We start from the raw sequence: 24,675 nt of genomic DNA, 5'->3' as shown, positions 1-24,675 counted from the left end.
ATCTATGTAACTGAATTTCCTCATCCCTGGAACCATTCTCGTGAATCCTTTCTGCACCATCACTAATGCCTTCACATTCTTCCTAAAGTGTAGTGCCCAGGACTGGATGTAATACTCTGGTTAAAGCCAAAAGAGGGTTTTATACAGATTTAACATAACTTCCTTGCTTTTGCACTCTATGCTTCTCTTTATAAAGTCCAGGATTCTGTATAGTTTATTAAACCCTCTTTCAACCTGCCCTGCCACCATATACTCCCAGGTCCCTCTGGTCCTACACCTCCTTTAGAATTGTACCCGTTATTGTTTCTTCATTCATCCTACCAAAATGAATCACTTCACACTTCTCTGCATTAAATTTCATCTGTCACTTGTCCACCCATTCCACCAACCTCTCTGTGTCCTTGTGAAGCTCTACACTCTTTTCTTCACAGCTCACAATACTTCCAAGTATTGTGCCATTCACAAATTTTGAAGTTGTGCCCTGTACACCAAAGTCTAGGTCATTAATACACATCAGAGAGAACAGGGGTCCTAACCAACTATTGGGAGTCCCAATATAAACATTCCTCCAGTCTGAAAAACAACCATTTGCTACTGTTTTCTTTCAATCAGCCAATTTCATAACTGTGTTGCTATTGTCGCTTTTATTCCAGGAGCTCTAACTTTACTCAAGTCTTTGATGCTGCACTCTATCAAGTGCATTTTGGAAGTCCGTGTACACCAAGAGAAGGCTGATGAGTGTTCTCATAAAGTAACCTGGAGAACTGTGAGGTGATGTATTTAGGGAGGTCAAATAAGGCAAAAGAATACACAATTAATGGGAAAATACTGAGAGGTGTAGAGGAAGTGAGGGACCTTGGAATGAATGTCCACAGATCCTTCAAGGTCACAGGACAGATCGATAAGGTGGTAAAGGAGGCATGTGGAATTCTTTCCTTTGAAAAAGAGTCATACGGATTCAAAATGTCAACTATGTTTCTCTCTCCACAGATGCTGTCAGACCTGCTGAGTTTTTCCACCATTTTCTGTTTTGAATCCTTTCCTTTATTAGCCGAGGTATAGAATATAAGTGCAGGGAGGTTATGCTGGAACTGTATACATTGTTAGTTAGGCCACAACTTGAGTACTGTGTGCAGTTCTGGTCACCTCAATACATAAAGGATATAACTGCACTAGAGAGGACACAGAGGAGCTTTATGAGGATGTTGTCAGGACTGGAAAGATGCAGCTATGAGGAAAGATTGGATAGGCCGGGGTTGGAACAGAGGGGGCTGTGGGGAGATTTGATTGAGATGTACCAAATTGTGAGGGGCTTGGATAGAGTGGTTGGGAAGGGCCAATTTAACTTAGCAGGGATGTCAGTGACTAGGGGGCATAGAGTTAAAGTGATTCGTAGAAAGATTAGAGGGGAGATGAGGAAAACATTTTTCAGCCAGAGGGCAGTAGGGGTCTGGAATTTAGTGCCTGAAAGAGTAGTAGAGGCAGAAATCCTAAGAAGTATCAGGATATGCACTTCAAGTGCTGTAGCCTGCAGGGCTATGGACCAAATGCTGGAAAGTAGAATTAGGCTTGTTTTTCAGCCAGCACAGATGCATTGGACCAAGTGACCTCTTTCTGTGATTCTGAGAGTAGTTGAGTCAAATAACAAAGTCATATAGCATGATGGGCCGAACCACTATCATTCTATGAAAGTTGCACTTAAGGGAATCTGGACAAGCGTATCCGGAAGAAAGGAATAGAAGACTATGTTGATAGGGTGAGATGAGGAGGGATAGGAGGTTCCTTGGAGTATAAACCTATTGGAAAGAACAGGCGGTTTCTGCAGGTGTAAATTAGGATGTCAGAAAAACAGGCAAAGTTATACTCCAAATCTTAAAGACGGTGGCAGTGTTTTGGTCCCCAAGAGGTTTTGGCTGGACCTGCCCAATCGTTCGCTCTGGTGTTTGTCTGCAGAACTGGGGGTGTAATTCCGATGGCGGCCTGAGGGGAGGGTGGGGGCACTGTTTCCGGAAGTGATGCGGTGACCCTTCAAACGGCCGCTCGAGGCGCAGAGTGGGGGAGAGGGAGAGAGAGAGGCGCCGAAATGGCCGACGGTGTGGATCACATCGATATCTACGCCGATGTCGGCGAGGAGTTTAACCAGGTAACGGTCGGGGGCGGCCGGATGGAATCGGTGCGCTTCGGGAAAAGGAGCGAGGCCGCTGCTCACCATCTCTTCCTCCCCCCCCACCCCCTCGCCCCTCCTCCACCACCCCACACCCCCCTCTCCCCCTCCCCCAAAAGACAAACACACACACACGATGGAGGGGGAAGGGAGGGTGAAGTCGGCCTGTTTCCCTCGCTTGAACCGAGCCGCCCGCCTCGGCTAGAATAAGAATAATAATTCCGAAACCGCAGGGCCCACAGGACGGGCCGCTTCCCTCCCGCTTCTGCCCTCACATGGTTTGGGTGGGTGGGTGGGTGAGGAAGCTCAGCCTCGCTAGTTCTCCTTTCCTCTCCCTCTGCCCCTTTTCCTCCCTGGGGTTAATTTGCAGGGGATTTTTCCCCCTATTATTATTATTATTGTTGCTGTTTATTTATTATTTTGGAAACTTGTGGATTTTTATTTTTCTTGGCTGGCGTTGCTTGCGTCCCCGGCCGGCGGATCCCGCGCTGCTGAGCGAGGCGCCGCTTTTTTTGTGAGAACAAAACAGGACAACATGGCGCCCGAGAGAGGGTGGCGGGCGAGTAAACAGCAGCTACTGATTGCGTATTTTCTCCTCAACACATTCCTGGGGCCTGCCTTTAACTTTGAAACCTCTCTCAACCCTTATATATTTTTTTTTTAAAAAAGGGGGGGGTGCGGGGTGGTGGTGACTGGGCAAATAAAGTGGAAATACTTTGGATTGTTGGGGTAGGTGAAAAATTGGGAATCCGTTTTTAATTGATCTGGAATTTGCAACATTTTTGCTCCCTTGACTTGGAGTCTCCTTAAGATCCATTTTCTCTTTAAAATCTAACCTTATGTGGCCTAACAAACTCCTTTGGTGCAATTTTGTATTTTTCACGATTGGAATGCAGTTTCAAATTAGAGTTCAAGAAATTTTGAGATGGTGGGCTCATTTGTTTCTTTCTGGGCCCTTGGAACATAAGAAATAGGAGCAAGAGTAGGCCATTCGGCCCCTCAAACCTGCCTCGCCATTCAATAAGATCATGGCTGATCTGTCCCAGGCCCCCAACTCCTCTTTCGTGCCAGTTCCTCAGAGCCCTCAACTCCCCGCGTGTTACTGCGTGTTTCTTTACATAATTTTGTGAAAGCATTCATTCGTGCTTTGGGGAAAGTAACTTATCATGAAATAGGGTGTCCTGAGATTGGAAAAAATATTTTGTACAATAATTAATTGCCCATGCGATATGATTACACAATTGTAATTTTTTTTGTTTTTGCTTTGTGTTTACAATTTCAGAAAGTCAGCATGAATAAACTTTTCCATAAATCCTTTCTTAAAGCTAATTAGTTGTGAGCTTGAGTAATTCGCAGATATAGCATGTCAGTTGAAGAAGGCATAGATTTTTAGTACAAATTAGATTGTTAAAAGTCCGAAGAAAGTGAGAGCGTTACATATTTTGTTTGGGTAGAGAACCAAAAAATGGGTGGGACGAAGGAGCGAAAAGGAAGAAAAGGTAATGTGCAATTTAGAATTCTAGCAGCAGAACAGGAAATTGTGACTGGCTATGCATGAGTGGCAGAAATGTAAATATATTACACTTTCACTTTTTGGTGGTTTACTATGTAGGGACCAATCCACTGAACCTTTGCTATAATACCTCTAATGCAAGTACATCCTTCCTTAAATATGGAGGCCAATTTTTTTTTCTTTTACGGAATGTGGGCATTTATTATCGATCCCTAATTGCCCATGAACTGAGTGGTTTGCTAGGCCACTTCAGAGGGCAGTTAAGAGTAAACCACATTGGGTCTGGAGCTATGTGTAGGCCAGACAAGATAAGGGTGGCAGATTTCTTTCCCTAAAGGACATTAGTGAACCATATGTGTTTTTATACCAATCAATGATAGTCTCACATGGTAGGATTTGTGTCCCCAGAGCATTATCCTGGGCCTCTGGATTACTAGTGACATTACCACTACTCCATCATCTTCCCCCAATTACACACGATATTCCAGGTGTGGCCTCACCAAATCCCTTTGCAGTAATGGCCAACATTCTATTTGTTTTCCTAATTGCTTGCTGAACTTGCATGATATTTTGGTGTTCCTTAAACGAGCACACCCAGGTCTATTTGAGCATTAATGTTTTCAAGTTTCAAATCTTTTAAAAAATATCCTGCTTTTCTGTTGTGACCATAGTGAATCACCTCACACTTACTCACATTATAGTCCATCTGCCACCTGGTTGTGCGCCCGATTAATATTTGTGTATCCTCCTAATAGCATGCATTCCCAGTTAGCTTTGTATCATCAGCAAACTTAGATCTATTACACTCCTAAGTCATTATGATTGTAAATAGCTGAGACTGCAGCACTGATCATTGTGGCGCTCCCCTAGTCACAGCTTGCTGACTTGAAAATGCCCCATTTATCCCTACTCTCTGCTTGCTGTCTGTTAACTAATCCCCCATTCATGCTGATATATCACCCCCAACTCCATGAGCCCTTATCTTGCGTATTAATCTTTTTAGTGGCAACTTATCAAATGCCTTTTGCAAAATCCAAGTATACTGTATCCACTGATTCCCCTTTAATCTACCTTACTAGTTACATCCTCAAAAAACTAATACATTCGTCAAACAGGATTTTCCTTTCATAAAACCATGTTAACTTGTTCTAACCATATCATGCTTTAAGACTTCCTTAATAATAGATTCCAGCACTTTACTGATGACTGCCAGGCTAACTGACCTGTAATTCCCTAATTTTTCTCTCCCTCCTTTCTTGAATAGCGATGTCACGTTTACTAACTTCCAATCTGTTGGGACTGTTGCAGAATCTAGGGAATTTTGGAAAATCATAAGCAGCCCATCCACTATCTCTGCAGCTAACTCTTTTAGAGCCTTAGGATATAGGCCTCAGGTCCTGGGGATTTGTAAGATTTTAGTCCCTTGAATTTCTGCAGTACTTTTTCTCGGCTGATATTAATTACCTTAATTTCCTCACTTTTTTTAAGCTCCGAGGTTACCCTCTATTTCTGGTGTGTAACTTATAAATTCTGTGAAGACAGACACACAATATTTACGCAGTGTCTGCCATTTCCACATTCTCCATTATAATTTCACCTGGCTTTGCTTCAAAGGGACCAACTTTAACTTTAACGACTCTCTTCCTTTTTATATACCTGCAAGAGCTCTTATAATCTCTTTATATTCAAGGTTAGTTTACTCATTCTATATTTTCCTTTTTATCAACTTTTTGGTGACCCTTTGCTAGTTTCTAAAACATTCCCAATTCTCTGACTTGCTACTATTATTTGCAACATTATAAGGCTCTTTTTTTAATCTAATACTACCCTTAATCACCTCAGTAAGCCACAGATGGATCTTTCTCGCTGTGCTGTTGTTTTCCAATGGAATGGAGTTTTATCGAAGATTTTGAATTATCTTTAAATGTTTCCCACTGTTTATTTATCACCATACCTTTTAGTCTATTTACCCAATCAACCTTGGCCAGCTCTCCCCTCATAACTAATTAATTGACTGTTTAAATTTAAGATACGTGTTTGAGATTGGCATATGTTTTCAAACTCCATGTGGAATTTAATTGTATTATGATCACTATTTCCCAGCGGATCTCCTACTATTAACATTAATCATACCACATTGCACAGTACTAGATTTAAAAGAACTTTATCCCTAGTTGATTCTACAAGATATTGCGCCAGGAAACCATCACAGAAGCATTCTACAAACTCATCTTGCCGACCACCTTTGCCAGTTTGATTGGTCCAGTCTGCATGAAGGTTAAACTGCAACCATTACATTGCCTTTGTTACAAGATCCAATAATTCCTTGTTTAAAGCTCTGTCCAATGGTATAACTACTGTTAAGAGGTCCATAAACTATTTCACCAGTCTTTCCTGACCCTTGCTAATCCTAATCACCCATACTGATTCTACTTTATGATTTTTCTGAGCCAATATCCTTTTTTATGTTCTTATGTCATCCTTCATTATGGGGCTTCCCCTCCTTTTCCATTCTGCCATGTTTTTAAAGTATTTTTTGTACACTGGAATATTTATTTCCCAACCTTGGTCATCTTGTAACCATGTTTCTGTAATGGTGACTAGGTCTAATCCATTTATCTCCATTTCTCCCATGCTAACCTGAGCCATGCATTCAGCTCTCAGATCTTATTTACCCTATGCCAATTTGCTTGTGGCTCAGGAAGTAATCCAGAGATGATTATCTTTGTGGTTTTGCTTTTTGATGTAGCCCCAAACTGCTCATCTTTCAGCAGAACCTATTTCTTAGTCACATCTATGTCATTGGTACCCATGTGCATCACAACAACTGGATCCTTCCCTTCCCACTCCCAAGTTCCTCTCTGGCTCAGAGGAGATGTCCTTAACTCTGGCACTGGACAGGTAATGCAGCCTTCAGGACTTGCTCTCAGCTGCAGAGAACAGTATCTATCCCCCTGATTTGTACTGTACCCTATGACAATTACATTTCTTCAAAGTATATCTCTCTTCCACTGACGCCCCCCGCCACCAAGCAGTTGAATGGCTCCCTGGACCATGGTTCCATAGTAATTTTATTCATCCACCCTGCAGTTTTCCCTCTCGTCTGCACAAGCTGCAAGGACTTTAATATTTGTTAGACAATTTCACGGGCTGAGGTTCCTTCATTTCCACCTTCTGGGTCCTGTGACTCCTGGAACAAAGTGCCCAGATAACTTTCCACCTCCTTGTTACAATGCAGTGTCCAAAGCTCTTCCTCCAGCTCATCAGCTCTGAGCTGAAGTTCCTCGAGTTGCAGACACTTAACTGCAGATGTGGTTACCTTGGATCACACTGGTCCGCCAGTTCCCACGTGCTACATCTGCAACGCATCATCTGCCCTGCCAGTTTTATTGTTTTATTTATTTAACTAATTAGGTTTCAACATTAGAAATGTCCTCAGATACTGAAGCAAACTGTGTCCATATGCAGCAAAACTGGACAACATTCAGGCTTGAGCTGAAATATGACTAGTAATATTTGTGCCACACAAGTGCCAGACACTGACCATCTCTAGTAAGAGATAATCTAACTATCTCCCCATGACATTCAAAGGTGTTACCATCACTGAATCCCTCACTATCAGCATCCTGGCAGTCACTATTGACCTGAAACTGAACTGGACCATATAAATACTGCGATTACAAAAGCAGGTCAGAGGCTGGGATTTCTGCGGTGACTAACTCGCCTCCTGATTCCCCGAAGCTTATCCACTATCTACAGGGCACAAGTCAGGAGTTTTATAGAACGCTCTCCACTTGTCTGGATGAGTGTAGCTCCAGTAACACTTGAGAAGCTCAACACCATCCAGGACAAAGCAGCCAGCTTGATTGACACCCCATCCACTAGTTTAAACATTCACTCCGTCCACCAAGGACTCACAGTGGTAGCTGTGTGTGCCATCTACAAGATGCACTGCAGCAACTCACTAAGGCTCCTTCGACAGCACCTTCCAAACCTGTGAACTATACCACCTAGAAGGACAAGGGCAACAGATGCATGGGAGCACCATCACCTGCAAGTTCCCTTCTAAGTCACACACCATCCTGACTTGGAACTATATCGCTGTTTCTTCACAATCGCTGAGTCAAAATCCTGAAACTCCCTTCTTCACAGCACTCTGGCTGTACCCACACCAGATGGACTACAGCAATTCAAGAAGGTGGCTCACTACCTCAAGGGCAGTAAATACTGGCCTAGCCAGCGATGCCCACATCCTGTGAAAAGATTTTTAAAAATCACTCTACTGTTATCTGTAGTTATATTAAGTAGTTTAATGAATTAAGCTATATTTTTAATGCAATACTTGTGTCTCCTCAGTACTGATTTAAACCACTGCCCTGTTTAGAGGAATAAAATATTAACTCAACAACCAGTCACCTACCTGCTCACCTAATTAATGCCTTTGAAGACTCACCAGGTAGTGGATGCTGAAAGAAAGGTATAAAAGGCTGCACCTTCTGGCCCCTCTGCACAGAATTCCCACCTGCACCAACTTCCCAAGTTAACACTCATTCCTCATTGCAACTGCTAAGTCTGCTCCCTGCTACAGTAATTCAGGCAACCACTTTCAATTGATAGACAGATAACTGCCACTGGCAAGCAGTTTCTGTTACACTAGGCTTTTTAACTGCTTTGCAATTTTCAAGTTCTAAGTCAAGAGTTGGATTGTTAATATAAATTATAGCTTGAGAAAATTTACCAGAGGTCCCCATGCATCAAATTCCCAAGTTAGCACACGTTCATTGTCTCCACTCTGCTTCCTGTTATTTTCCCTGTAATTAGAATCAATCACACCTGTACTGTTTGCCACAAAAACATAAAGTTTTTTTAATCATTTTGGTCATGGGCATGTTCTCACTCTTCTGTCTATTTTAATGAAATACTTAATTACATTACAGTTTCCCTTTCTCTGAAATGTTGGGTGAGTTTTTCTACTTATATGAATGTGACTATACTCTGGTCAAGAGTTATGTTTTTGATGTTGATTATAATGCATTTGGCCCAATGAAACTTAATAGGTGAAATTGGCAGCTATAATATATAATTTATCATGTTACTGAGCTTGGAAAATTAACTTGTAACCACATAATTGACAAGGAGGTAGGGAAAGCTTTCCTTATAGACCTTTATTACCCTCGCCCTGAATGGAAACCAGCAGGAATTCACCAAGGCTCCTTAGACAGTACCCTCCAAACTCATGACCACAACGACCTAGAATGACAAGGGCAGCAGATAGATGGGAACACCACCACCACCACCACCTGGAGGTTCCCCTCCAAGTAACTCACCATCCTGACTTAGAAATATATTGCTGTTCCTTTGCAGTCCCTGGGCCAAAATCCTGGAATTCCTTCCTTAACAGCACTGTGGGTGTACCTACACCACATGGACTGCAGCGGTTCAAGAAGGCAGCTCACCACCACCTCTCAAGGGCAACTAGGGATGGGCAATAAATGCTGGCCTAACCAGCGAAGCCCACATCTAGTGAATGAATAAAAATTTTTAAAAACTATTGCTTCTGACAATCTTACAAAATCCCAAATGACTTATGATTTCCAAGTTTAATTTCTTACATGAAGTTATCACCTCACTTTTTTCTAGCTTCTTGGCTCAGATAAAATCTGGAATAAACACAGAAGATGCTAGAAATGCTCAGCAGGCCTGGCAGCATCTGTGAAGAGAGTAACAGTTAACATTTCGAGTCAACGGCCTTTTGTTTTGCTTCTATAAAAGTATAAATTCTGTTGTGAGCAAAGTTTCTTGCTGCTTTGGGCATGGTACTATTTTGAAGAGAATGCAAGAAAACAGAAACCTAGGGGTGCTTATGCACATGTCTTTGAAGGTCACAGGACAGGTTACCAAAGTATATGAGATCCCAGGCTGTACAAATACAGGTTTAGAGTGCAAAAAGCCAGGGTGTTAGCCTGAACCTATGTAAAACATTATTTTGGCCCTGAATGGAGTATTGTATCCAATTCTGGGTTCCACACTTTAGGAGAGATGTGACATCTTTGGAATAGTTCTGGGTTAGCAGTTACATGGATAGATTAGAGAAGCTGGGATGGTTCTTACTGCAGAGAAGGCTAAGAGGAGATTTAATAGAGGCATTTAAAATAAAGGGTTTAGATAGCATAAATGCCTGAAGGCTCAAAAACTGGAGGATACATTTAAGGTTAGCAAAAAGAAACAGGTGACATGAGCTAAAACATTTTTATGCAGCGCATGGTTAGGATTTGGAATGCCCTGCCTGATTGGGTGTTGGATGCGGGCTCAGTAATTAGCTAAATGTCTGAAGGAGAAAATACTGCAGGGACATGTGCAAAGTGGGGAAGTGGAACTAACTGGATTGCTCTTTTGAAGGAGCTGATGCAGGCTCGATGGGCTAAGTGGCCTCCTACAGTAGCTTGGGCTAGATGGGGTTGGTTCAAGATTTTCTTTCCATGGAGCGAGAGAGTAACGTTGAGTCAGTTGATCTTAGAACAGTATAATTGGGTGCTATTCAGTGCTGTCAGCTGACAGTTTCTTCTGAGAAAGCTAAGCCAGGCAGCAAGACAAGTAGCCACAATCAGAGCTGACATTAAACTTATATCTGTATATAATATCTGGAAAGAACTAGTCCCTGTTAATGAAACCTTGAACTACTTTGGGAGAATGGCTTCTGGTACTTGGAGAAGATACAATTTCTCACAAGGGGCAGGTTTTTTAACTGAAATTTTCCCGATATGAATATTTTCATTTTCCTTGACATCCTTTCTGAATTGCAATGGGAATTCATTGAATAAGCTGTAACGTACTTGTAAATGGTTCTTTTTGTCAAAGCTTCTGCCTGTGCCTCCTGCAACGTAAGTGGACCCTAAGCCCCTGCAAGCTGGCCATCGAACTTCAGCAGCTGAAGACATTGCTTCACTTAGCATCTTTACTGGTTTGTCTTGCTTGAGTTTAAAGAATTTGAGAGATTTTAGGAGCTGTTATTTGTACTGATGTCTCATTGGTGAATAAATCCTGATTCAAAACATCTAAATCTGTTAGTGATTTGAACTAAGTAGGACAATTGAGGAAACGTGGATTTAAGCTTTTTTTTCTTGGAAGGTGTGGCACAGGTTGCTCCATTTTGTTCTATGGAAATTCATTTGTTACTGATGTTAGGTAGTTTTACACTGTAATATTTCTGTGTGAATTTTCTCAATTATGCGGATTCTAAGATGCATCCTCTGAAACCTTCTGCCACTCAATTTGAGATCTGGCTACATACCAAAGGCCAGCTTGCAAGGACCCTAGATTTATGTCCAGAATTTAAACTGGACAAAGCTCGATATCAGTCTCTCAACCTAACTGCAGTTTTTCAAGTTTAACGATGAAAATATCATGTTCGGTTTTGCACCTTAATGACGAAAGTCCTTCAGTCTTGGTGCACTAAAATGTTTAAAAGGTGTGAAACTTGTAAATATTGGTGTTCAGAGAGACCTGGGTGTACTCATTCAAGGAACATGGAAACTTTAGGTACAGCAGGCAGTCAGGAAGACAAATGGCATGTTGGTCTTTATCACAGGGCAATTAGAGTGCTTTGCAGAGTTTCAATCTCCATATCTGAGGAACAATGTTGCGATAATCAGAGGCGATAATGCGGAGGTTCACTAGATTGATTCCTGTGTTAAGACGATTGTCAGTAGTCTTTTGTTTGTAAGAGACTTAGTAAATTGGGCCCAAATTATCTGCAGTTTAGAACAGTGATTCTTAAATGTTTTTGTCCGGGAACCACTTAAAGCAGGGGAAAAGACACCACGGGCCATGTACCAGTTCTACCTCACCCACCTTTGCTTACCACCCCAAAAGACTCATCAGAATTAGTGGAATTGTATTATATTTGCATTAATTTTTCTAAATAAATATCAATAAATTAATTTCAGCATTCGTTCCCGTTACTAGTTCTGTGTAGAAACTGGCATCAATTAAAATATAATTTGTGCAAATACAACCCAGGAAGTTCTAGGCCTAACAAATATGTAATTTTTTAGAGTTGGAAGTAGGCAAACACTAAACCATAGGCGACCCCACTCTTGAGTTTCTTGCTGGAGATGAGAAGTCTGCAGCTGCCTCCATAAGAGATTTAAATTGTTCATATGGTTTCCCAGAACAAAGTGGGGGGTGGGGGGGGGGGGGGGTTTGGGAATCTGAGATAATTCACAAACTTTAAAGATTTAAAATCTTTATCTGGGGATAGATTGCAGGGAGGCTTTTTTTTTGTTTTGGCTTAGCTGTGTGTTTTCTCAAAGAAACAGGCAGTTGAAGCCTGGAAGCAGCTTTGAGACAAGTAGAGAGAGAATCTGCCAGGAGCTATAGACTAGTAGCAGAGGCCAAGGGTGTTTTCTGATTTGGAAACACTAAGCAAGAAGCCCATGCTTGAGCTAGAGAAAGTATAATTGTGAGGGTTTGATGGAGAGTTGGAGGGTTGCCTAGCGGATGCTAGTGTAAGGATTCCAAGAAATATTGTACATCGGAGAATAGTGGGAACACTGAGGAGAATAGTGGGAACACTGAGGAGAATCAAAGTGAATCTCTGGGAGCTGTGGCACACCTTGATTTGGTCCCAGGAGAAGTGAAGGAACCCTAAAATCTGTAAAATATAGGGGAACTCCTGGCTGGAAATTAAATAGAATAAGAAATGTGTTGTTGAGATTTTTGAGTGTAAATATTTGTGGAAAAAATAGTGTTTAGTTAGTAGTACTTTAACTCTTGTACAGTAAAAGTTTGTTTTAAAAAGTGAAATCTTATGGTGTAATTCTTTCAGTTAATAATTGGGAGTTTGAATTTGTCTCCAATGAGATCATAATGTTGTAGAAGAGTTGGGTTTTTGCATTTAATTTTCTTTTGGTTATGCTGTCTTTTATTGACTGACTTACACTTCAGGTTGCTTTATTCTAGAGGATCAAGTTGTATTTATGTTCATGCAGAGCACTTTGTTTAATCATGATAATTTTAGTTAATTGAGCATTTTTATTTAAAAAAATCTTAATGGTGTTCTTATCTTATTTAGGAAACTGAGTACAGTGGTCATGATCAGATAGATTTGTATGATGATGTCATATCACCATCTGCCAATAATGGAGATGCACCAGAGGATCGTGATTATATGGACAGCATGCCACAGTCTGTTTCAGATGATGGTGGCAAAACTCCCAATTCATTGGGTCCAAATATTGTTTATACCTATACCGGCAAGAGAATAGCTTTGTATATTGGGAATCTGACTTGGGTAAGTGTTTAGATTGTCTCTAACTTTGCTAAGAATTTTATTTGTCCAATGGATTCTGAGCTTTAGAACATCCTCTCTCTAGGCAGCTGCAAATACAATTAGTTCAAATTTCAAAGGTTTCTTATTTAGCTCAATAACAGATCAACAAAATATTTTAGGTGGAATTGAGAGTTCTATGCTTCTTTGCAATAGAAGTTGTATAAGGTGTACCGACAGTGAGTTGAAAGTAACTTTAAAAGACCTATCCTATCTAGTGAGTCATTTTCCACCATCTGACCCTAGGGATAGATTTCCAGGTTCCTATGGACCAGAAGGGGCCTCCACCTTTTCCTTGAGTATCTGATTATCAATAGCTAAAGATTGGCATGATTAAGAATTAGGATCTGCATATATTAGCTATCTGTCTAACATGAGATATACACTAACTGGTCCCCAATTACAGAACAAGTGTGTCATGTCCATTGTCCCTAAGACTAAGAGTTTTGAAGATTAATGTCAGAAACCTATGAAGAATTGAGAACAAAATTTAATGAACCTGTTCATAAAACTGCATTTCAGTACTGTGACATTGAAGGATTTTGAGTGTATTCTGAAAATCCTCGTGTGGTGTTCATACTTGATAATGCGGTTATCTCCACTCCACTCCTCTATATTTACTTGTCAAGCATTGTTCTAAATTCAGAAACTATTCTTTTAAAATCTGAGATGTGTAATTGAGATATGTATTCTAAAGCATGATGCTTCTTCGATGTGTCCGTTTTCACATTCAACACTTTTTTTCCTACATTGCTTTACAGTGGACCACAGATGAGGATTTGACTGAAGCCCTTCATTCAATGGGCATTACTGATGTTTTAGAAATAAAGTTTTTTGAGAACCGGGCTAATGGACAGTCAAAAGGGTGAGAGCATATGATGGATTGGCGCTTTTTAGGTATTGTGTTGGCAGCTGCTTTACAGAAGAACTTGTACCTGAGTGTTAAAACTGTAATTTATTTGAGTTCAAGGTATTAGATCGGCAGTAAACTGTAATTTCAATATGTTCAATAAAACCTGAATTGTGTAGTTCCAGGGGTGTTCATCAGCAACATTTAATAGCAAGTGACATAAGCTGCAAAAGTTTTGAGTAGCTTTTGCAGAGAAAAATTGCTTTTAATAATAAATCATGTTGAAAGTTAACTAGTTATATAGATTTATATAAATATTATATAAAGCAGGATTTGCCACTTAATTGCTATAAAACATACTGCAAAGGCTATGGGCCCTGACAATATTCCGGCAATAGTACTGAAGACTTGTGCTCCCAGTACTTGCTCTGCCCCCTAACCAAGTTTTTCCAGCACAGCTGCAACCCTGGCATCTACCTGGCAATGTGGAAAATTGCCCAGATGTGTCCTGTCCATAAAGAGCAGGACAAATCCAACCTGGCCAATTGTAGCCCCATCAGTCTACTCTTAATCATCAATAAAGTGATGGAAAGGGTCATCAACAGTGCTATCAAGCGGCACTTGCTTAAGAAATAACCTTTCCGCTGATGTTCAGTTTGGATTCCACCAGGATCACTCAGCTCCTGATCTCATTACAGCCTTAGCTCAAACATGGACAAAAGAGCTGAACTCGTGAGGCAAGAGTGACCGCCCTTGACATCAAGACAGCATTTGACCATGTGTGGCATCAAGGAGCCCTAGTAAAACTCGAGTCAGTGGGAATTGTTTGGAGGGGGGGGGAGAACTATATCTAGCACAAAAGAAGATGGTTGTGGTTGTTGGAGATAATCATCTCAGTTCTAGGACATCACTGCATGAGTTTCTCAAGGTAAAACCCTAGGCTCAACCATCTTCAGCTGCTTCATCAATGACCTTCCTTCCATCATAAGGTCAGAAGTGGGGATGTTTGCTGATGATTGCACAATGTTCACCATTCGTGGCTCCTCAGATTCTGAAGCAGTCCATGTCCAAATGCAACAAGACCTGGACAATATCCAGGCTTGGGCTGACAAGTGGCAAGTAACATTGGCGCTGCATAAGTGCCAGGCAGTGACCATCTCCAACAAGAGAGAATCTAATCATTGCCCCATGACATTCAGTGGCATCACTATCACTTGGTGGGGGGGGGGGGGTGGTGTTGGTGGTGAGTGATTACCATTGTCCAGAAACTGAACTGTGGCTACAAGAGCAGGATAAAAGCTAGCGAGTAACTCACCTGACTCCCCAAAGCCTGTCCACCATCTCCAAGGCACAAGTCAGGAGTATGGTGGAATACTCTCCACTTGCTTGGATGCGTACAGCACCAACAACACTCAAGAAGCTTGACACCATTCAGGACAAAGCAACCTGCTTGAGTGGCACCCCATCCACAAGCATTCACTCCCTCCACCACTGACGCACAATGGCAACAGTGTGTACCATCTATAAGGTGCACTTCAGGAACTCACCAGGGTACCTAAGACAGCACCTTCCAAACCTGCTACCACCTAGAAAAACAAAGGCAGCAGATGAATGGGAACACCACCACCTGGAAGGTCCCAATCAAGCCACACACCATTCTGACTTTGAAATATATAGCCATTGCTTCACTGTCTCTGGGTCAAAATCTGGAACTCCTTCCGTAACAGCACTGTGGGTGTACCTGCACCACATGGACTGCTGCAGTTCAAGAAGGCAGCTCACCACCACTTTCTCAAGGGCAATTAGGGATAGGTAATAAATGTTGACTTGGCTAGTGATGTCCATATCCTATGAATGACAAAAAAACATTAACAATGCTTTTAAATGGTCATCAAAGTGTAATTACATTTAGTTACTTTATATTTTCTTTATTTTTAAACCAGGTTTGCTCTCATTTGTGTGGGATCTGAAAGCTCATCCAAAAAATTGTTGGATATGCTTCCTAAACGAGACATGCATGGACAGAACCCTATTGTCACACCATGCAATAAGCAGTCACTCAGTCAGTTTGAAATGCAATCTAGAAAATGTAAGTTTACACAATGCTTAATGTGATGATTATTTGGTATACAAATGCTCAGTCAAGGAGAAGTTGTATAAACTTGTTTAATTTTTTGTGAGATTTACAATTAACTTCACTTATACTAATTGCAGCATTTTTAATATAGCTTAGTCGGTTTAAAAAATGTTTCGCCTCACTCTAGGCTTTGATTTCAACGTCCATTCCAAAATATGAGCATTTAACCTAATCTAGTGCTTCTATGCAATTTCTAAGGGATTGTTGCAATATTAATGGTACAGTCTTTCAGATGTGTTTTAATAGAACCTCCATCCAGCTACCTGTTTAGGTGAACATAAACCCACGTCGTTATGTTGAGAATAAGGACTGTGCCTGGCGTCAGACAATTTTTCTTTTAACCAACTGAAAATATTTAACTAGCCATTTATCTTGTTTTGCTGTTTCTGGCAGCTTTGTGTTAACTGACTTTGCCTGCATAAGGGCACTGACTATCTGAAATTCTTGGAACATAACTGTTACATAAATGCAGTTTTTTTTCTAATGAAGCTGGATGCTCTACTCTTTCTGTAGAGCATGCACTTGAAAATAAGTGCACTTAAACATTAGTGTACTTGACATATCCGTGTATCTGTTTGGTCATATACGTGAGTTTTACCACCACCGGCCTATAGAATGCTCTCTGACACTGCAACTTTGCAAAAGTACAAATATAGAGTTATCCATCAGTTGCAGGATTGTCAACTTGATCTCAATATATATTAGGTACAGTAACTACTTTTGATATTTGTATACTATTAGTTATTAAATCATGATTTTAAACAATGCGATTGGTATTGATCACTCTTGCAGCTACTCAGTCTGGCCAGATGTCAGGGGAAGGCAAAGCTGGGCCTCCTGGGGCCAATAGTCGCTTAGCATTTTCCCAAAGTGGAAGAGGACGCGGTCGTTTCCCACCATCTGGCCCTGGTGGGGACAGATTCCCAGGGCCTTCTGGACCAGGAGGGCCTCCACCTTTTCCTGGTGAGTGTCAATGATTATCAGTATTTAATGAACACCACTGGGGAAGATGGTAACAAAGTGTGACACATGCTTTAATATCCAAATCTTTGGATTCTAAATTTGGATATTACATCATATCCATGGTGCAGAAGCGCAACTGACCTAGGTTGAGCGTTCCTCTTCCATGTGAGCATTCTTGTGCTCCAAGTACTTCTTCATACATTTCTTCTAGATCCTTTTTCACTCATGTATGCGTCAAGCTGCACCTTAACTGTGTCAAAGCTATCTGCTTCAACTACTCCTGCATGACAGCAAGTTCCACATATTCCTCATTTTCTTGTTCTTTGCTCTCAAGTTATTAGGAGTGTCATTAAGTCATTGGGCTTAAAAGTATTATTCCGGCAGTTGCTTAGTTGGTAAGTTCACTGCCCACCACCCCACATACACTCTTTGGAGATGAACAGGTAATAGTCAAGTTCAGATATCTTCCACTGAATTTCAAAAATTTAATTCATTTTCTAGACTTCATTGATGCCAAAGCAAATTTTTAAAAAAATGTTTAGTGCTGAGAGTTGACATGCTGTTTTTCATTGATTTTTAAGTGTCAAGGACTTAAGTTTTAAGAAATTATAATGGGAATATAAGTTACAATGAGAAAGGGCTAATTAATCTTTTGTAAGGGAGCCTTTAGGCAAGAGTGACCAGAATATGATAAAATTTTACAAGAAGTTTGGAAGTGATGTAATTCCATCCAAAACTAGGATTTTTAATCTAAACAAAGGAAACTACGAAGGTATGAGAGCCAAGTTTGCTGAGGTAGATTAGGGAACTACATTAAAAGATAGTAGGCAGGCAATGGCTAGCACTTAAAGAATTAATACGTGGTTTGCAACAAATTTACATTCCTTTAAGGTACAAAAAGCCAGTAGGAAAAATGATCCAAACATGGCTAACAAGAGAAGTTAAGGATTCTGTCAGATCTAAGGAAGAAGCATATAAAGTTGCCCAAAAAAGTAGTAAGCCTGAGGATTGGGAGCATTTTAAAATTTCAACCAGAGAACCAAGAAATTGATTAAGAGAAAGAAAATAGAATATGAAATTAAACTAGTGAGAAACATAAAAACATACTGCAAAAAGCTTCTGTAGGTATGTAAAAAGGAAAAGATTAGTCAAGAAAAATGTGGGCCCCAGGCAGAGAATGGAGCATTTATAATTTGTAATAAGGAAATGGCAGAGAAACTAAACAAATACTTTGTGCCTGTCCTCATGGAGGAAGATACAAGAAACCTCCCTGAAATAATTGGGGAGGCAAGAGATGAGTGAGATTGAGGACTTGAATGAAATTAGTTTAAAAAAAATAGTGCTGTAGAAATTAATGGAGCTGAAATTTGATAAATCCTCTGGCCCTGATGATCTACATCTGAGTGTTGAAAGAGGTGGCTGTGGAGATAGTGGCTGCATTGGCGATCATCTTTCTAAATTCTATAGATTCTGGAATGGTGCTTGCAGTCTGGAAGGTAGCAAATGTGATCCCACTATTTAAGAAAGCAGGTAAGAGAGAAAACAGGGAACCAAAGTCCTGTTAGCCTGACATCAGTAGTAAGGAAAATACTAGAATCTAATCTAAAGGATGTGATAATTGGGCATTTAGAAAATAATGGTTAGATTGGGCAGAGTCGCCATGGATTTAAGAAGGGGAAATCATGTTCGACAAATTTGTTGGGGAGTTTTTTGAGGATGTTACTAGCAGAATAGATGAGGGAGAACCTGTGGATGTGAATTTTGATTTTCAGGCTTTCGATAAGGCCCTGCACAGAAGGTTAGTAAGCAAAATAAGAGCTCATCGGATCAGGAGGAATACAATGACATGGATTGATTATTGGTTAACAGGCAGAAAATAGAGTACGGATAAATGGATCATTCTCAGGTTGGCAGGCTGTGACTGGCGGGCTACCATAAGGGTCAGTGCTTGGGCCCCAGCTATTCACAATATATATCAATGATTTGGATGTGGGGACCAAATGTAATATTGCTGATGACACAAAACTTGGTGGGAATGTGAGTTGTGAGGAGGATGCAAAGAGGCTTCAAGGAGATCTAGACAGGCTAATTGCCTGGGCAAGAACATGGCAGATGGCATATAATGTGGAAAAATGTGAAGTTATCCATTTTGGTTGGAGGAACAGAAATACAGGGTATTTCTTAAATGGGGAGAGATTGGGAAATTTTGATGTCCAAAGAGACCTGGGTGTAGTCTTTATAAGTCACTGAAAGCTAACATGCAAGTGAAACAAGCAGTTAGGAAAACAAATGGTACGTTTGGCTATTTTGCAAGGGAATTTGAGTTTTTATTCATTCACGGCTTCGCTGGCTGAGTCAGCACTTATTACCCATCCCTAGTTGCCCTTGAGAAGTAGGTTGTAAGCTGCTACCTTGAACTGCTGTAGTCCATGTGGTGTAGGTACACCTACAGTGCTGTTAGGAAGGGTGTTCCAGGATTTGACCCAGCGACAGTGAAGGAACAATGATATGTTTCCAAGTCAGGATGGTGAGTGACTTGGAGGGGAGCTTCCAGATGGTGGTGTTCCCATCTATCTGTTGCCCTTATACTTCTAAATGGTAGTGGTTGTGGGTTTGGAAGGTGCTGTCGAAGGAGCCTTAGTGAATTCCTGTAGTGCATCTTGTAGATGGCACACACTGCTGCTACTGTGAGTCAGTGATGGAGGGAGTGAATGTTTGTGGAAGATGTGCCAATCAAGCTGGCGACAAGTTTCTTGAGTGTTGTGGGAGTGGCACTCATCCAGGCAAGTGGGGAATATTCCATCACAATCCTGACTTATGTCTTGTAGGTGATGGACAAGCTTTGGGGAGCCAGAAGGTGGGTTACTCATTGCACGATTTCTTGCCTCTGACCTGCTCTTGTAGCCACCGTATTTATATGACTAGTCCAGTTCAGTATCTGGACATTGGTAACTCCCAGGATGTTGATAGTGGGGAATTCAGTGATGGTAATGCCAATGAACATCATGGGGCGATGGTTGGATTCTCTCTCGTTTGAGATGGTCATTGCCTGACACTTTTGTGGCAGACTGTTACTTGCTACTTATCAGTTGGACATGGACTGCTTCAGGAAATAAGGAAGTCTTGTTACAGTTATATAGAGCCTTTGTGAGACCACACTTGGAGTATTGTGTGTAGTTTGGGTCTCTTTACCTAAGGAAGCATATACTGTCTATAGAGTGTGTAATGAAGGTTCCCCAGACTAATCCTGGGGATGATGGGATTTCCCTATGAGGAAAGATTGAGGAGATTGGGCCTATATGCTCTAGAGTTTAGAATAATGAGAGGTGATCTCATTGAAGTGTACAGAATTCTTACAGGGCTCAACAAGGTAGATGCAGAAAGGATGTTGTCTCTGGTTGGGGAATCTGGAGCCTGGGGAGACAGTCTCAGAATAAGAGGTAGGCCACTTAGGACCAAGGTGAGGAGGAATTTCTTCAGTCAGAGGATGGAAAATCTTTGGAATTCTCTACTCTAGAGGGCTGCGAAGCCTCAGTCATTGAGTATGTTCAAAGCAGAGGTCGATAGATTCCTAGATACCAGTGACATTAAGGGATATTGGGGTTGTGCGGGAAGATGGTGTTGAGATAGAAAATCAGCCATGATCTTGTTAAATGGCAGGGCTGGCTGGAATGACTGGCCCCTGCTCCTAGGTTCCTAAAAATAATCAAAGTTGAATTTTGTGGTTCTAAATATAATGTATATAATTTATAGTGCAGATGATTCTTATAAATTTCATTCCTTTGAATGTGACGGCATCTTTTTATTTTTGTCAGGACAAGGTCCACCACGGCCACCTCCAGGCCCTCCTGGTCCACCAGGGCCCCCGGGTCCGCCTCCACCTGGGCAAGGTCTTCCTCCTCCATTAGGTGGGCCACCAAATCGTGGTGATCGTCCTCCACCCCCAGTTCTCTTTCCAGGACAACCATTCGGGCAACCTCCCATGGGACCACTCCCTCCTGGTCCTCCCCCTCCTGTTCCAGGCTATGGCCCTCCTCCTGGTCCTCCCCCTCCTCAACAAGGACCCCCTCCACCACCTGGCCCTTTCCCACCACGTCCTCCAGGCCCACTTGGTCCCCCTATTAATCTTGCTCCACCACCCCATCTTCCTGGACCCCCTCCTGGTGCACCACCTCCAGCCCCTCATGTCAATCCTGCTTTCTTCCCACCACCGGCCAATAATGTAATTCCCTCGTCTGACAGTCGTGGACCGCCTCCATCAGATCCATATGGGCGGCCTCCACCATATGATCGAGGAGACTATGGACCTGCTGGCAGGTAAGTCTCGTGTATACTTGAATTATTTTTAATAAATGTCCCATTATTGATTATCAGTGAAAAATTCTTTATGAATTCTCCAAATATCAAATAGTTTCAAGTTGACTTTAACTGGGAATAGTGGGGAAAGGGGGCAATTAGATTTTATATACAGTACTAACCTTTCACCCTTAAGACTTGGGTTCAAATTCAGCAGTGGTGAGTGACCCTTTAAATAACATTGTGGTTTCAATGTTTATTCACTAGCCTAAATGCACAATATAACACTATAATTCATAACTACATTGGAAATCATCAAGGTTTCATTTACATTGCATTCATTGGTCTGAGATTAATAGATGCAATAAAGTACCTAGCTAGTAGAACTAATAGTCCAACTTTGACATTGTGCTGGATTTGTAATCAATGTAAAGTTACAGGAAGTAGCTGCTCCTTTCAGAAGGTGTTGCTGCGCTTTGCTCTGCGATTAAAGTTTCTGGCATTTTCAAGCCAGACTGAAATCGCTTTGTGATTTCCCCAAAAGGCAGTAATAACTCATGTATGAAATAGTATTCTCACACAGTGGAGTTGATCTTCAGAAGTTAGGTTCAGATGCAATAGAAATAGTAATTTAGCCTTCATCTGACTTTTGCAGTGTCGCCATTCATCATTCCCAAATGTGGAACCAAATTCCATCATCAGCATTCACAAAAAAAAAATCAATCAAAATTACTCCATAATTTTTTTCTCTTTTTTTCAGCTTAGAATGTTGACCAGAATTTTGTTGCTGTGGTTATTGGGAAATAAATTTATACTAATTTTGCTATTATTTGCATTATTTCTTTTCATGACAGAGACATGGATTCTTCAAGGACTCCACTGAGTGAAGCAGAATTTGAGGAAATCATGAATCGAAACAGAGCCATTTCTAGCAGTGCAATATCGAGGGCTGTATCAGATGCTAGTGCTGGTAAATTGCAGCAACTTCTTTCCTTCTCCTTCACCTCCCCCCACCCCCCCAACCGATATATATCTTTATTATGAAAATGGAAACTTGTGCAAGATATGATTGTACTGATTTCAGTAACCAACTAGTGCCTCACCCAGTTTATTGCTCTTGTGAACTTAAACAGTGAGTATTGGCAGCCTGCTTTATTGAAGCACGTTGCAGTAGATCTTCAGATGGAGCACATTACATGTGAAAAATTACCCTTTGTTTAACTTCAGAATTATTAATGCTGACTCAATATGTCAACACGTATGTTTTAGGAGAAACCTTTGGAAAGCATTCACAGTGGATGCACCCCACCCCCTCCCCACCAATTTCCAACCAAAAGAAACATGTGCCAGTTGTAACTCTTTCGAGTGCTTGACTAGCTGAGATCAGCTAATTAAACAAATGAGTCTGGAGATTAAATTAGGACACTTTTGGTCTGTACAGCTTAGTGCAGCACTAAGCCATTCATTTATTCATTCGGCCATTAACTGACCAGAAATTAATTTAATTTTGAAATCAAAATGAATGTCGGAAGGTAAGATCAAAAGTACAAGTTGCAGGACTGGGGTTGAATAAGATGCAATACCCGTAATAAAGGAGGAATTTCAGCTGTGAATTCATGGATTATTTGAGTGAATACATTTATTATGCAAATCACTGAACAATTGTAATAGACTAATGGCCATTTTTTTTTCATTTGAATTGCAGGTGATTATGGGAGTGCTATTGAAACCCTGGTCACTGCTATTTCTTTGATTAAGCAGTCTAAAGTATCTGCTGATGACCGTTGTAAAGTTCTCATAAGTTCTCTACAGGATTGTCTTCATGGAATAGAATCAAAGTCATATGGTTCTGGGTCACGGTAAGGTGATAATTTTCATCCTTAATCAAAATTCATTAATGTTGCTGGGGTTAATAAATTATGCAACAGTTGTGTTGCATTTAATTTGTGTGACTATCAGTTGCCAAAATATAATCGATTGTACAAGTTAATCATTAGAAAATGACTGTGTTTTGAACTGTAAAACTTGCTTTGTTCTAAGTGGAAGGGCTTGCCAGAGCCGAATTTTGCTTTGAAGAGGATGTTCACACCAGAATGTTGTAGGCAGAGAACAATTGCAATTTTTTTTTAACAAACAGCCTTGTGGTTGGGAATGGGCTGCTGAGTTTTAGCAGCAACAAACTTGCATTGTCTAAACTTAGAACTTGGAATCTGGTCCTGTGCTGTATTTGCTGATGTTCGATGTTATCTGAGCTCTCAAGTGTTTTATTCTGTACTAACATAGTTGGCTTCTGCAGGAGCAGTTGCCTCCAATCCTAGATTTGACACTCCCACAAGCTGAACAACAATGTTCCCATAAGAGAAGGATCCAATCATCAAATGAGAGTATTTTATTTTATTCCATTTAGAGATTGTCTTTAGCCATTTGAAAGCTTGTCACAGCATAGGGTCAGCCTTCTTAAATAAGCTAGTAGTCCCATTGCAGGTAGGTCTGTTTCATGTGGCCTTGTCCATTAATTCAGTGCCTGTTTCATTTGAGATGGGGGCCATTAGAACTTTTTGAAACCAGAACACACTTTTTTGTTTTTGTTTTCTTGTTTCCCCCTCCCCCCAACGATATTTACTTGCAGTCACTTTCCCTGGCATTCCTGTTTAGTATTAGTAATGTCCCTTCCTCAACCTATCCATTGAGAATAGAGCAAAAGTTCTCTCATAAAAAATTAACATTTGCACACAAAGGAGCTCTTTGTTATCACAGTTTTGAAGATTAAACTGGGAAGACAAAAGGAAACAAGGTTAAATTCTCCTGTTGGAATTCTGGCTAAGACTGGAGTGAAATTAATTTCACTATGGTGTCAGGATAACCTCACAGCTGAGGCTTCAGCTCTAAGCATGACCGTGCAACAAAAAAATACTGCCTTGGACCATAATTGTCACTGAGTTTTCTCTCAAAATTTCCTTCCAAATAGTCTAATAAAAGTGAAGAGGCTGTTAGTAATGTTTGGTTGTTCGTGTTCCTGTGCACCCATTTATACGGTGGCGTGCAAAAACATTTTTTAGTATCTCTCAAAAAAACCTCGCTCCCCACAAGCTAAGAACACTTTTACTATTAAGATCATTCTGGAGTTTCAAAAGATGCTTGATAAGATACCATGTATTAGACATTTAAGGCTGGGACATGTAGCAGAATGGATAACAGGCTGGCTAGAAAACAGAAGCGTAGAAGTTGAAGGTAATCAGTCAGACTGTCTTAAAGTGGGAAGTAATGTTCAATGGGGATTGTTGCTTGGACCACTGGTGATGCTTCACCACCATTTGCATAAATTATTTGGACTCAACTCAAGTACAATCTCAAAATTTGCAAGCAGTGCTAAATTGTGGGGGTGCGTTTAATGCATAAATGGATTGCAGTAAAATAACAGGAT

The 24,675-nt window shown here is 41.0% G+C and overlaps 1 protein-coding gene across 2 annotated transcripts in view; it reads left to right on the top strand.

Annotated features, from left to right (window-relative positions):
* The first annotated feature begins 2,008 nt into the window (after positions 1–2,008).
* Positions 2,009–24,675, top strand: part of cpsf6 (cleavage and polyadenylation specific factor 6) — a 78,294-nt gene continuing 55,627 nt past the window's right edge. For both annotated transcript variants that reach the window (XM_041215916.1, XM_041215915.1), the window contains exons 1-8: positions 2,009–2,143; positions 12,751–12,969; positions 13,767–13,870; positions 15,799–15,944; positions 16,785–16,955; positions 20,771–21,272; positions 22,106–22,221; positions 22,957–23,110. In XM_041215916.1, coding sequence (XP_041071850.1) covers positions 2,084–2,143; positions 12,751–12,969; positions 13,767–13,870; positions 15,799–15,944; positions 16,785–16,955; positions 20,771–21,272; positions 22,106–22,221; positions 22,957–23,110 — 1,472 coding nt within the window. In that variant the 5' untranslated portion in view covers positions 2,009–2,083. The remainder of the gene's footprint in view (positions 2,144–12,750; positions 12,970–13,766; positions 13,871–15,798; positions 15,945–16,784; positions 16,956–20,770; positions 21,273–22,105; positions 22,222–22,956; positions 23,111–24,675) is intronic.

The sequence above is a fragment of the Carcharodon carcharias genome, chromosome 21 (genome assembly GCF_017639515.1).
Source record: "Carcharodon carcharias isolate sCarCar2 chromosome 21, sCarCar2.pri, whole genome shotgun sequence".
NCBI classification, from domain to species: Eukaryota; Metazoa; Chordata; class Chondrichthyes; order Lamniformes; family Lamnidae; genus Carcharodon; species Carcharodon carcharias.
This window is presented reverse-complemented; position numbering and strand designations above follow the sequence as displayed.